General features: G+C 47.5%; 1 protein-coding gene across 5 annotated transcripts; it reads right to left on the minus strand.

The window, feature by feature from the left end:
* Positions 1-538: 538 nt before the first annotated feature.
* SSR2 (signal sequence receptor subunit 2) lies at positions 539-13,152 on the minus strand. Of its 5 annotated transcripts, none has more exons than XM_025388063.1 (6): positions 13,079-13,152; positions 12,190-12,344; positions 10,461-10,559; positions 6,440-6,548; positions 3,008-3,085; positions 539-1,140 (listed from the first exon to the last, which is right to left on the minus strand). In XM_025388063.1, the coding sequence occupies exons 1-6, from the start codon at positions 13,085-13,087 to the stop codon at positions 1,030-1,032; spliced, it is 561 nt and encodes a 186-aa protein (XP_025243848.1). In that variant the 5' UTR covers positions 13,088-13,152; the 3' UTR covers positions 539-1,029. The 5 variants fall into 5 exon arrangements, with proteins under 5 accessions (XP_025243848.1, XP_025243857.1, XP_025243867.1 ...); XM_025388072.1 differs by having other exon boundaries at positions 6,440-6,542; positions 13,079-13,147; XM_025388082.1 differs by lacking the exon at positions 13,079-13,152 and adding an exon at positions 13,004-13,071.
* Between the last annotated feature and the right edge of the window lie 911 nt (positions 13,153-14,063).

Consider the following 14,063-nt stretch of genomic DNA (forward strand, 5'->3'; position numbering starts at 1 on the left):
TTGTCTCGATCTCCTGACCTTGTGATCCGCCCACCTCGGCCTCCCAGAGTGCTGGGATGATAGGCATGAGCCACCGCGCCTGGTCGAAAGGCTAGTTCTTAACGAGAAAGGGCTAGAGTCAGGCACGAGAGATAGCTTTTCAAGAACACTCAGTGGCCAGGCACCACCACTGGGTGACAGAGCGAGATTCCATCTCAAAAACAAACATTGAGTCAATAAATCAGATAAGATCTAAGGGGGTGAGAATAGCTGTTCCTCTGCAGACCATCTTTCCCCATCCTACATTCTCCAGCTGTGAAGAGGAGCTGCCTGGCAAGGAAGGTGTACGGCAATAGGTGGTGACTGATGAGAATAATCAGAGGAAAATAAGGAATGGAAGTAAAGATTCAAAACGGCAGATATCTCCACAGGAACAGGACCCACCCACAACCTGTACAGCAAGGCCAGAACTCAGCTCACTTGCCCAGGGGTCTGGGCATTCAAGGACTGAGTTCCAATAATCACCTGTGCTCACCCGGGGGCTAAGAAAACAGACAAGTCAATGTGGCATTTGTTTTTATTAGAAAACCCCTTAGTAAGCACTTCTCTAACCCAGAATAGACACTGGGTATCCTCCAAGAGTCCCATAGCTTTCATTTCATCTTCTACCCTTTTCTGAGAGCGGGGGGCAGGGGATGGGGGTGGTGTCAGGCAGTCTCAGAAATGCCCCTCCTAGACCCCTGAGAGAATTCACATTGCCAGCAATAAACCAACAGCACCTCAGTGGGGCATCAGAGGGCCCTCTAGGCTCAAGGCTATTGCCAAAGGCATTCCCGTTTATGGCTTCACATGGAACCAAGGAGGCTCTCACAGACTCCTAGGCCTGGTCCTTCACTATGGCTGAGAGCAGGGCAGGATCCAGGAGAAAGTGGCCAAGGGCTAAGAGAGAAGAGATTGCATTTAAGATACCCTCTGGAGTCTGGAAAGCACCTGGATTTCTTGGGAGAGGAGCCTGGATTTCTTGGGAGAGGAGGGCTGTGGAAGCCCCACTCAGTTCTTCTTCGTTTTGGGAGTGTCATATTTCCTCTTGCTGGAGTACCACAATAGCAGGGGGATGCCGATGGAGGGAAGGGTCATGACCCCAAAGGCTGCCCAGTCCAGCTGTGAAGGAAAACAAAGACCTTGCTTAGAAGTCTGGATTAGGGCACAGGAGAAGCCAGGGAAAATATGAGTCCAATGAGAAAGGAAGCAGTCTAGTCCACGTTTATTTTTGATACAAGGTCTTGCTCTGTTGCCCAGGCTGGAGTGGAGCGGCACGATCACGGCTCACTACAGCCTCGACCTCCTGGGCTCAGGTGATCCTCCCACTTCAGCCTCCTGAGTAGCTAGGATCACAGGGGCGTACCACCACACCTGGCTAATTTTTTTTTTATTTTTTGTAGAGGCAAAATATCACTATGTTGCTCAAGTTGGTCTTGAATTCCTGGGCTCAAGTGATCCTCCTGCCTTGACCTCCCAAAGTGCTGGAATTACAGGTATGAGCCACAATACCCAGCCTAAATTTTCTTAGTTTTTAATTTTAATTGTTTTTTTTAGAGATAGGGTCTCACTCTGTTGCTCAGATTAGAGACTAGTGGCACAATCACAGCTCACTGCAGCCTCAAACTCCTGGGCTCAAGCGATCCTCCAGCCACCCAAGAAGCAGATTACAGGTGCACACCACCAGGCCTAACTCAGCACAAATTTTAAGCAGAACTTTGGCCAGGAAGGTTCCTCTCTGACCAATCCTGATATAGAATGGCTCTCTAAAGACCAATCTTTCAAGCTGTGAAACCAAAGGACTCACCTGACCCAATCCAGACTGGAAGAGAAGCTTCTGTTCCAGACAATCTTTGAGAATGGAGATACCCTGGTCTTGCCCCTGACAGTCAAGCCTCCTATGATCTAACCCTTGTTTACACTTCAGGCCCCCTCTTTTCCATTCCTCCACCTCATATTCTGCCCGTCAGCCTTGATAAACTACTTGCCATTCCTGAATCACACCACACTTTTCTCAATCTCAGCTGGTCTCTCTCCTCAAGTGCCTGCCCTTCCTTACCTCCTCCAGAAAGTCCCCTCTCGTTAGATGTTCCTGCTGCATGCTCCTCTAGCACCTGGCATATAACCTCTATCATAGCATTTTCCCCATTTACTTTTACTTTTTTTTTTTTTTTTTTAAGACAGTGTTTTGCTCTTGTCGTCCAGGCTGGAGTGCAGTGGCTCGATCTTGGCTCACTGCAACCTCTGCTTCCCAGGCTCAAGCAATTCCCCTGCCTCAGCCTCCCTATTTACCTATTTCGAGCCCTCTGTGAGCCCGTAAGATCTTGTTATTTTTAGAGACAGGGTTTTGCTCTGTCACCCAGGCTAGAGTGCAGTGGTGTGATCACGGCTCACCGCAGCCTCAAACTCTTGGCCTCAAGTGGTCCTCTCGCCTCTGCCTCCCAAAGCACTGGGATTACAGGCATCAGCCATGGTGCCTAGCCAGCCTGTAAGATTTTTAATGGAAGGAACTGTGTTTTATTCATCATTGTTTCCCCAAAGCAGAGAACAGAATGAGCATATAATTTGGAACATCATACTTATTCACTGAATGAATTCCATCATTCAGTACTTCAGGCTAATCTTCAAAAAATTCTTTCGTAGACTAGACCACAATAAAGTTCCCACTTAACCTACCCAATGATCTATGACCCTCTGAATCTAACCAGATTTTTTTTAAAACCGCAAAATAGAGTCTAAGATGGGTGTCTACTTAAAGATAGGACTCTACTCAAGTCAGTTTTATGGTTTTGGCAATTGTGATCTCATTGCTAAAAATCTCTGGACATGGCTAAATCAATCTATTTCATAAGTATCCATATCAGACACCAAAAAACAGACAGGGCAAGAACCAACCAACAAAACAAATCTATGGAAGCCAAGAGGGTCCAGAACCAAAAGGGGATTCTCATACCAAGGGACTGATGAGAGAGAACACTAGAAAGCTTACAAAATGAGGGGAGAATCGCCTGTCAAACTCCCGCTGAGCCAGGATTCCTCCCTGTCCAGGTGCACTGGTAGAGCCAATCTGAAAAGAAGAAAAGAACGATATTAAGGCAAGTCTCCACCTCATCTAATCTGAGAAAGGGCGGTCCCAACCAACCCAACTCTGTGCATTAGAGTCTTAGTTCCCAAAGGCTCAGGAGCACTTCAAGAAGATGAGGGAAAGCTTTTGGCTAGACAAGAGTTGGATGATTCTCTTTTAGTGTGTTGTAAAGAGGAGTACCTAGGAGCCACAAGACCTGAGAAATATCCCATGATGAACGTACATTAAACAGGGTAGGCCATGCATGCAACTGAAATTAAAGCCAAATTCTTCTGTCTGAACCTCAGACTCTGGAAAGAGTGAAGTTGCTCACCACTACTGGCCCCTCTACAGTGCAGGGTGTGCAATGGAATGACTTACCCTTGGTAATCATTTACTTATTCCTCCAGCAAAAATCCGCAACTTCACAGGGTTAATGTGAGGCTCAAATGCAATAGCAAAAGTACATAATGAAGTATAAAGCCCTACCCAAATGTACATTATTAGAGGAGGGGTTGAGTCTGGCCCACATTCCTTTGTCTTGGAGAGGAGGCCAAGAGTTTGGAGCATACTTTTATTCCAAAGTGGCAGCTGAGCCTCTGATTTTATGTCTATTAACCCATCAACTACTAGGTAGAACCAAAGAGTCCTGAAGTTGGTTCTGAAAGCAGAAATGATACCGGATGTGAAAACACAGCTGGGTTTAGAAGAATATGGTTCCATGTAGTTTATGAAAAACGAAAATGCAGAAGGTGCACTGAGTGTTAGTTCTTTTCATTCCATGGTTGACCGTGTTAAGTCCCTTCCCTACTGTGTACTAATTAGCCTACAGCCCTACTTGTATGGAGGATCATACATTTTAGCTTCATAAATTTATGCATTTATTTGGCTTTATACATTTATTACTTAAGCTTTTTGAGGACTTGGACAGTATCTTAATCCTCTACGTATTCCCAGAGTCTGGCACATTTCAGGAACTTCATAAATGTCTGTTGACCTTTACATCAATCAAAAGATTGTTTACTACTGAGTTTATATTGTATATGGGAAACAGAGAAATCTAAGACGGTCACTGGCCTCAGGGAGTTTATAATTAAATTGGGAGGTGGGGGTGGGGAGAGGGAGCATCTATAAATAAGAAACTACTGAAGACAGTGATTAAATGTTCACGTGGCATAGACTATAAGTGCTACAGAAGTTTAGATGCAGTCAACATGTTTATGAAAGAATGAATAGTGGCCGGGCGCTGTGGCTCACGCCTGTAATTCCAGTACTCTGGGAGGCCAAGGCGGGCGATCACAGGTCAGGAGTTTGAGACCAGCCTGGCAAATATGGTGAAACCCCGTTTCTACTAAAAATATAAAAAAGCAGCTGGTGGCCGGGCGCGGTGGCTCAAGCCTGTAATCCCAGCACTTTGGGAGGCCGAGGCGGGTGGATCACCAGGTCAGGAGATCGAGACTATCCTGGCTAACATGGTGAAACCCCGTCTCTACTAAAAATATAAAAAACTAGCCGGGCGTGGTGGCGGGCGCCTGTAGTCTCAGCTACTTGGGAGGCTGAGGCGGGAGAATGGCGTGAACCCGGGAGGCGGAGCTTGCAGTGAGCCGAGATCACGCCACTGCACTCCAGCCTGGAAGCACAGCGAGACTCCGTCTCAAAAAAAAAAAAAAAAAAAAAAAAAAGCAGCTGAGCGCGGTGGCGCACACCTGTTGTCCCAGTTACTCGGGAGGCTGAGGCAAGAGAATCGCTTGAACCCGGGAAGTGGAGGTTGCAATGAGCCAAGATTACACTACTGCACTCCAGCCTGGGTGACAGAGTGAGGCTCTGTCTCAAAAAAAAAAGAAAAAGGAAAAGAAAAGAATGAATAGCAAAGAGCAATATGAACTGAGGACAGAAAACAAGGAGACATAGCTCAAAGCTGGGTCTTGAGAGAGCTTCAGATAAATGGAGTGGAGGGAAAAGGATACTTCAAACAGAACAAAGGCACAGAGGAAAGAATAAGGACTGAGTTGGGGGAGAAGGTGTGGGAAGTAGCGTGGCCTAATAAGGATGTAGGGTCTGTATGGGCAGACTGGGAGAGAAGGCTGGAGGCAGAAAAGAGCTAGACTATTGGAGGGGGTGCAGTGAGAGGCAGAAAAGCTCAGCCCTGATGCCGCAAGCAGGAGCAATCTAAGCAAGGGAAGGAGAGAGTAACAGTGGAGCCTGGGAAGAATCTGACAGTGGCAGAGAAGACAGATCAGAAAGGCAAGGACATCAGTAGGCAGCAAATGACACACTCCAGATGAAAAGGAAGGCAGAAGGAATGAAAAGGAGGGGAAGGCCATGGTACACCTCTTCCATCCATTTCAATCACTCTTGTCTAGAACTTTAATTTGAAACATACTTCCTTAGGACAATACCAAGTGTCTGGTTAATGTTATCTCCCTCAGAATTTAGTAGCTACTGTAGAAATTTTCTGTAAGAGGTTTTTGTTTTTACAATCTATACTTTTTAGATGGATATCCATCACCTTAAACATTTATCTTTTTTTTTTTTTCCTCTGAGACAGGGTCTCACTGTGTCAACCAGGCTGGAATGCAGTGGCAATAAAATGGCTCACTGCAGCCTCAACCTCCCGGGCTCAAGCAATCCTCCCACCTCAGCCTCCTGAGTACCTGGGATCACAGGGGCGTGCACCATGCCTGGCTAATTATTTGAAATGGGGGTCTTACCATGCTGCCCAGGCTGGTCTCCAACTCCTGGACTCAAACAATCCACCCACCTCAGCCTCCCAAAGTACTGGGATTACAGGCATTAGCCACTATGTCTGGCCCTATTTATCTTTTCTTTATGATGGAAATGTTCAAATGCTTCTCATCTGGCTATTTTGAAATATACATTAGATTACTGTTAACTATAGTCACCCTACTGCACTATCGAACACTAGGTCTTATTCCTTCTATTTTTTTTTTTTTTGAAATGGAGTCTCATTCTGTCACCCAGGTTGAAGTGCAGTGGTGTGATCTCAGCTCACAGCAACCTCTGCCTCCCGGGTTCAAGTGACTCTCTTGCCCCAGCCTCCCAAGTAGCTGGGATTACAGGGAGCCTGCCACCACGCCCAGCTAATTTTTGCATTTGTAGTAGAGATGGGGTTTTTCCATGTTGGCCAGGCTGGTCTCGAACTCCTAACCTTAGGTGATCTGCCCACCTCGGCCTCCAAAAATGCTAGATTACAGGTGTGAGCCACTGCGCCCAGCCCCAACTGTATTTTGCTACCTATTAATTGACCTCTCTTCATCTCCCTCTCACCCCCCCCACAAGAGATTTTAAGGGAAGGCAGATCCAAACTCCATCCAGCTAAGGGTTTGGGCAACTCACCACAACGGGCCCATCCTCCTGAGCCAGGTAAGTAATTGTCGCCGAGGTGAAGTTGAAATAACCAGCCTTGAGAGGGCGCAGGACCACAGTGTGGGAGACATTGCTAGCACTGGCTCAAGAGTTAAGGAAGGGAAAGAGATGAAGCTAAGGTTGTAGCAGCCTTTCGGCCTGTGGACCTGTGGACTAAATGCAACATTTACAAAACAGTTGCCAATACGTGCTGATCTCATGCAGGCAATACTCTGTAGGAATGAAAAAACATATGCTTCTTTTTAAAATTTATTTTTTTTAAATTATCATACTTTAAGTTCTAGGGTACATGTACATAACGTGCAGGTTTGTTACAAATGTATACTTGTGCCATGTTGGTGTGCTGCACCCATCAACTCCTCAGCACCCATCAACTCGTCATTTACATCAGGTATAACTCCCAATGCAATCCCTCCCCCCTCCCCCCAAATTTACTTTTTTTTTTAAATATTAAAAAAAGAGAGAGAGAGATGGGGTCTCACTTTGTTGCCCACGGTGGTCTCAAACTTTTGGGCTCAAGTGATCCTCCCACCTTGGTCTCCCGAAGTCCTGGGATTACAGGCATGAGCCACCACACGGGACCTAGGCTTCTTTTTCAAATCTAAAGTGTATGGTATTACAGGTTGTTTTTCCAGCTAAATTTTAAGGGGCCTATGTTATACTCAGTGCACTGGTTTTTGAAGTAAACTTCCAAACCAATATATATCATGGATAAAAAACTATAGTCATTTGGCCAGGCATGGTGGCTCACACCTATAATCCCAGCACAGTGGGAGGCCAAGGTGGGTGGATCACCTGAGGTCAGAAGTTCGAGACCAGTTTGGCCAACATGGCGAAACCCCGTCCCTACTAAAAATACAAAAATAGCTGGGCGTGGTGGCGAGTGCCTGTAATCTCAGCTACTCTGGAGGCTGAGGCTAGAGAATCGCTTGAACCAGGGAGCCAGAGGTTGCAGTGAGCCAAGATGTGCCACTGCATTCTAGCCTAGGTGACAAGAGTGAAATTCCATCTCAAAAAAAAAAAAAAAAAAAGTACACTAATTTGATCAGTGCTTCTTCTTGGGTGGTTAAAAGAAATTATAGCCACTTAAGCTCATAGAAAATCTTTCTTTTTTTTTTTTGAGACAGTGTCTTGCTCTGTCACCAGGCTGGAGTGCAGTGGCATGATCTCAGCTCAATGCAAGCTCTGCCTCCTGGGTTCACACCATTCTCCTGCCTCAGCCTCCTGAGTAGCTGGGATTATGGGCACCTGCTACCAATCCTGGCTAATTTTTTTTTTTTTTTTTTTTTTTTGAGACGGAGTCTCGCTCTGTCACCCAGGCTGGAGTGCAGTGGCCGGATCTCAGCTCACTGCAAGCTCCGCCTCCCGGGTTCACGCCATTCTCCGGCCTCAGCCTCCCGACTAGCTGGGACTACAGGCGCCCGCCACCTCGCCCGGCTAGTTTTTTTTGTATTTCTTAATAGAGACGGGGTTTCACCGTGTTAGCCAGGATGGTCTCGATCTCCTGACCTCATGATCCGCCCGTCTCGGCCTCCCAAAGTGCTGGGATTACAGGCTTGAGCCACCGCGCCCGGCCTTCCTGGCTAATTTTTTTATATTTTTAGCAGAGACGGGGTTTCATTGTGTGTTAGTCAGGATGGTCTCGATCTCCTGACCTCATGATCCACCCGCCTCAGCCTCCCAAAGTGCTGGGATTACAGGCGTGAGCCACCCGCACCCAGCCAAGCTCATAGAAAATCTTTTGTTAACTATAATTGAAGGAAATTCTTGAAAATACAAAAAAAACCCACAAAACAAAAACAAATACAAAGACCACATTTACCCTCACCAAGAAACCTAAATGTATATATATTTATTATTGATATGATATAGATCTGTGTCCCTGCCCAACTCTCATGTGGAATTGTAATCCCCAATGTTGGAGGAGGGGCCTGGTGGGAGGTGATTGGATGGTGATTGGATCATGGGGGCAGATTTCTCCCTTGCCATTCTCACGATGTGAGTTCTCACAAGATCTGGTTATTTAAAAGTGTGTAGCACCTCCCCACTTACTCTCTTCCTCCTGCTCCAGACACTTAGGTGCCTGTTTCCCCTTTGCCTTCTATCCTTGTAAGTTTCCTGAGGCCTCCCCAGCCATGCTTGCTGTACAGCCTGCAGAACCGTGAGCCAATTAAACCTCTTTTCTTTAAAATTACCCAGTCTCAGCTTGTTCTTCATAGCAACTGGAGAACAGACTAATAAAATACAATTATTTGTTTAAGAGACCAGGTCTCGCTTTGTCACCAAGGCTGGAGTACAGCAGCACTATCATAGCTCACTGTAGGCTTGAACTCCCAAGCCCCAGCAATCCTCTCGACCTCCGCCTCCCAAGTAGCTGGGACTATAGGCATGTGCCACCACACCTGGCTTAAATATACTTTAATTCACAAGAAGAAAAATACCATCTAATTCAATACTCAAGAGATAATTGGTAGATTAGAATAAGAGACTCATTGAATAAGAGACTTTAAAGGGTCACCCAGGTCCTTCATGCTAGCATCCCAGTAAATTTCTTTTTTTTTTTTTTATTTTTTATTTTTTTTTGAGATGGAGTCTCGCTGTGCTCCCAGGCTGGAGTGCAGTGGCGTGATCTCGGCTCACTGCAAGCTCCGCCTCCCGGGTTCACGCCATTCTCCCGCCTCAGCCTCCCAAGTAGCTGAGACTACAGGCGCCCGCCACCACGCCCGGCTAGTTTTTTGTATTTTTAGTAGAGACGGGGTTTCACCATGTTAGCCAGGATAGTCTCGATCTCCTGACCTCGTGATCCACCCACCTTGGCCTCCCAAAGTGCTGGGATTACAGGCTTGAGCCACCGCGCCCGGCCTTTTTTTAATTTTTGAGACAGAGTCTTGCTGTTGCCCAGGCTAGAGTGCAGTGGCGCAATCTCAGCTCACTGCAACCTCCACTTCCCAGGTTCAAGCGATTCTCCTACCTCAGCCTCCCGAGTAGCTGGGATTACAGGTGCCCACCACTGTGCCCGGCTAATTTTGTATTTTTAGTAGAGCCGGGGGTTTCACCATTTTGGCCAGGCTAGTCTCGAACTCCTGACCTTGTGATCCACCCACCTCGGCCTTCCAAAGTGCTGGGATTACAGGCGTGAGCCACCGTGCCTGGCCTGAATTTCTCTTAAAAGCACCTTAAATATCCTTGTCCAGCCACAAACATCTTTATTAAGTGCCTATATCCTTCCAGTATAGTATGTTTCAGGGGGGTTTTTTTGTTTTTTTTTTTTGAGACAGAGTCTCACTCTGTCGCCCAGGCTAGAGTGCAGTGGCAGGATCTCGGCTCACTGCAACCTCCGCCTCCCAGGTTCAAGCAATTCTCCTGCCTCAGCCTCCCAAGTAGCTAGACTACAGGTGTATGCCACCACACCCAGCTAATTTTTGTATTTTTAGAAGAGACAGGGTTTCACCATGTTGGCCAGGCTGGTCTCAATCTCTCTTTTTTTTTGAGACGGAGTCTTGCTCTGTCGCCCAGGCTGGAGTGCAGTGGCGTGATCTCGGCTCACTGCAAGCTCCACCTCCTGGGTTCATGCCATTCTCCTGCCTCAGCCTCCCGAGTAGCTGGGACTGCAGGCGCCTGCCACCACACCTGGCTAATTTTTTGTATTTTTAGTAGAGACGGGATTTCACTGTGTTAGCCAGGATTGTCTTGATCTCCTGACCTCGTGATCCGCCTGCCTCAGCCTCCCAAAGTGCTGGGATTACAGGCGTGAGCCACCGTACCCTGCTTGTTTCAGGGTCTTATAATCGGAACTTCAGGATGCTTCTTCTTCATGTCTACTCTAAATCATGCTTACACAATTTACACCAACCTCTCTTGCTCCATCTTATCCAGAGAGATGACAGGAGGACAGCCACACATATCCAGCCTATTTGAAGTACCCCCACTGCTTTGCAGGCAAGGCTATCCCTGCCCCCCGACCCTTCATCACCAAGTAGCAAGAGGATACGGCGCAATCCGGTCCCATTTGACATTGAGCATTCCAGACACAATGCCAAAGTCTTCTGGAGGGAAGGAATCATCAGATAGTTCCACGTCTAATGCAGCACTAGAAAATGGACGAAACAAAAAGGGTTAGTAAGTAATGGATATAAAATTAAAGCAGGCTGGGTGTGGTGGCTCACGCCTGTAATCCCAACACTTTTGGGAGGCCGAGGCAGGCGGATCACCTGAGGTCAGGAATTCGAGACCAGCCTGGCCAACATGGTGAAACCCTGTGTCTACTAAAAATACAAAATTAGCTGGGCGTGGTGGTGTGTGCCTGTAATCCCAGGTACTTGAGAGGCTGAGGCAGGAGAACTGCTTGAACGCTAGGAGGCGGAGGTTGTAGGGAGCTGAGATTGTGCCACTGCACTCCAGCTTGGGACAGAGTGAGACTCCATCTCAAACAACAAAAAAAATCAAAGCAATAGTCCAGGCGCAGTGGTTCACGCGTATAATCGTAGCACTTTGGGAGGTCAAGGCTGGCTGATCTCTTGAGGTTAGGAGTTTAAGACCAGCCTGGCCAACATGGTGAAACCCCGTCTCTATTAAAAATACAAAAATTAACCAGGCGTGGTGGTATGCGCCTGTAATCCCAGCTACTCGGGAGGCTGAGGCAGGAGAATCGCTTGCAGTTGGGAAGCAGAGGCTGCAGTGAGCCAAGACTACATCACTGCATTCCCGCTTGGGTGACAGAGTGAGATTCCATCTAAATAAATAATAATAATAAAATTAAATTAAATTAAGGCAATAAATAATCAAACCTGCCTGTTTCTCCAAAAAAATGAGAATTGCAAAAGAGAGATATGAGTAATATAGTAACTTGGTTCTGTTGCATTGAAGAATCCAGGTCAAAGACTGGATACTATTGCTCACAAGCACCAAAATAATCAAGTATCCAGGAGGCAATAGGTCCAAGTTCATCCTTGCCTCAATTTTTCTTCATGTACATGCCTATGTCTGTGGAGGGAGGGAGAAGAGGAACACAGTGAATACACAGGAGAAAGTTAAAGGGAATAAAATGAAAGAAAGGCAACAAAAATGCTCTAGGCTAATGAAAGAAGGAAAATGACACTTTTTATTTTTTTTGAGATGGAGTCTCTGTCTTGTGGCCCAAGCTGGAGTGCAGTGGCGTGATCTCAGCTCACTGCAACCTCTGCCTCCTGGGTTCAAGCGATTCTTTTGCCTCAGCCTCCCAAGTAGCTGGGACTGCAGGTGCCTGCCACCACACTTGGCTAATTTTTGCATTTTTAGTAGTGACAGGGTTCTGCCACGTTGGCCAGGCTGGTCTCGAACTCCTGACCTCCGGTGATCCGCCTGCCTCAGCCTCCCAAAGTGCTGAGATTACATGTGTGAGCTACCATGTCCGGCTGGAAAATGACACTTTAAACCCCTGAGGTAACAAGGGATTGTGTATTTTTTGTGTCTTAATATTCCCTCCTTGTTTTTCCACAATTCTTGCCACTTCCCTACTGTAAAATTCTTCCAACCCAAAATGTGAAAGATGGTTTCTTGTAGCTTAGGTAAGAATGTCCTCCTTTCCAAAAGTAGGTCCCAAAGTATATTCATTCACTCAATATATCCGATGCTGGAAGTGTCCCAAAGAGAAACCACTACCCACCAATATGCTCCCTACTCCCATCTGAAAACTAAGAATCCAGAAATAGGCTTAATCTGTAACTCCAGGGCCTCCTTACCTTGAGCCGACATTGTAGATATTGTACTGCAAGGTCAGGTCTCGTCCCTCCACGGCATATCTGTTCAGCAGTGATTTGGAAGCCAAAAGCCTGGCTCCTTCCTCTGCTTGAGTGACAGCAAATAGAGCCAACACCACAAACGCCAGCAGCCTCATCTTTAGAGAAAAAAGCAAAGTGAGTTATCAAACCAAGTATGTAAAATTCACCAAAATCCTCTTGACAGGGCTCCCGTAGAAACCTCCTTCGATGCTACCCAAGCAGCAGCCCTTTCCACAGAGTAGTCCATAAGCCACCAGCGCAGACCCGTTCTCCAGACTCTCCTACCATCTTCACCCTGCAGCCCTCGAAAAACTGGTACAAGTACCAGTATATCTACTGCCCTCTTCCTGTCAGAAGCCCCGGGATGCTCACCGGCCGGTGGTGTCTTCTGAAGGGACACCATGTGGCCAGAGCAGGGCTTTCTTTGGGGTGCCTGATTTCGGCCGATCTTGGACCTGCAGGAGCCTGTTTGTAGCTTTCCCTCACACAGGAGTGCCCACAGCTGCAGCCTTCCCGCGGCTCCTCTCCTCCTTGGCCACAGCTCCACTGGGATCTCACCGCGGACTCTTGGGGTCCTCCTCACATCCCTGTACCCCACTCTCCAGTCCAGCCCCTGAGATCCCATTCGTCCTCGCCTGTCACAACACCTTTTGGGTCCTTCGGGCAGGGGACGGGGGTCAGTCACCTCTGCCCACCCCCGCCCCCCGCCTCTTGTCAAGGTTACACGTCCTCCAGCCAGCGCGTCCTCTGCCCTTCCCGCCTTCCCCGAGCTAACCTCCAGCCAGGGGGTGATGAGCGGACACGAGGCTCTCGCCTGTCCCGCTCGGACGCCCTAAGTCTCCAGACTCACCGTGGGCATCCCAAATGCCTTTCCGGAGCCGCAAAGACAGGAAGAGAGCGTCAGCGTCGGAAAGACCGGAAATAAGCACTGGCCGGAAACCGTGGTGTTCCGCCCAATGCCTTGTGGGAGTTGTAGTTCTTGGAGAAGCCCCACCTTTCTCTTTGTAGTGCCCGCCTGCCTGAGAACCTGTGAGCGCTCCTGAGAGGTTTGTGCGCTCTCCACGCTTCTTATTCTGCCCTCTTTGGGGGGCTTTTCAGGTTGATTTTTCACTACTGTATGTGACCCGCACCTGATTGGGTGCTTTGGGAAACTAGCAAACCTAGAAATTTGGATCATCTATCTAAAATGTCAACTAATACTGTTGAACAGAGAATTAGAGAAAAGCTATTCCAATCAGTATTTTTTCTATTCTCAGTCAAGACACGTAGACATTCCCTACATCCAGCAGGTCACCGAGCCCTGAGCTTTATTTAGAAGCCCTTTGAAGTGCCAAAAAGGTAGATCTTTTCTTCTCCATTCCTACTATAACTGCTTTAGTTCTTGCTGGGTAGTCGATGTGGGTTTTACTCTAGTAGTCTTTCTATCTTAGGTCTTTCCCTGCACTTTTTATTTTTATTTATTTTATTTTATTTTTGAGACAGGGTCTTCCTCTGTACCCCAGGCTGGAATGCAGTGGCTCGATCTCAGCTCACTGCAACCTCCGCCTCCCGGGTTCAAGCGATTCTCCTGCCTCAGCCTCCCCAGTAGCTGGGATTACAGAAGCATGCCCGGCTAATTTTTTGTACTTTTAGTAGAGATGGTGTTTCACCATGTTGGCCAGACTGGTCTCAAACTCCTGGCCTCAAGTGATCTGCCCGCGTCGGCCTCCCAGAGTACTGGGATTACAGACTTGAGCCACCACGCCCGGCCTCCCTGCACTTATTAATCAGCTGCCGAACTTCCCAAAACAGCATTTTGAACAGTAGATCTTAGGTTCAGAGGATGAACTGTGAAG

This window comes from Theropithecus gelada, chromosome 1 (assembly GCF_003255815.1).
Source record: "Theropithecus gelada isolate Dixy chromosome 1, Tgel_1.0, whole genome shotgun sequence".
NCBI classification, from domain to species: domain Eukaryota; kingdom Metazoa; phylum Chordata; class Mammalia; order Primates; family Cercopithecidae; genus Theropithecus; species Theropithecus gelada.

Coding starts and splice junctions, on each gene's coding strand:
- SSR2 (XM_025388063.1), bottom strand. Junction 10,560..12,189: donor ATCTACAATGTCGGCTCAAG/GTAAGGAGGCCC, acceptor TCCATTTTCTAG/TGCTGCATTAGACGTGGAAC. Junction 6,549..10,460: donor AAATGGGACCGGATTGCGCC/GTATCCTCTTGC, acceptor CTCTTGAGCCAG/TGCTAGCAATGTCTCCCACA.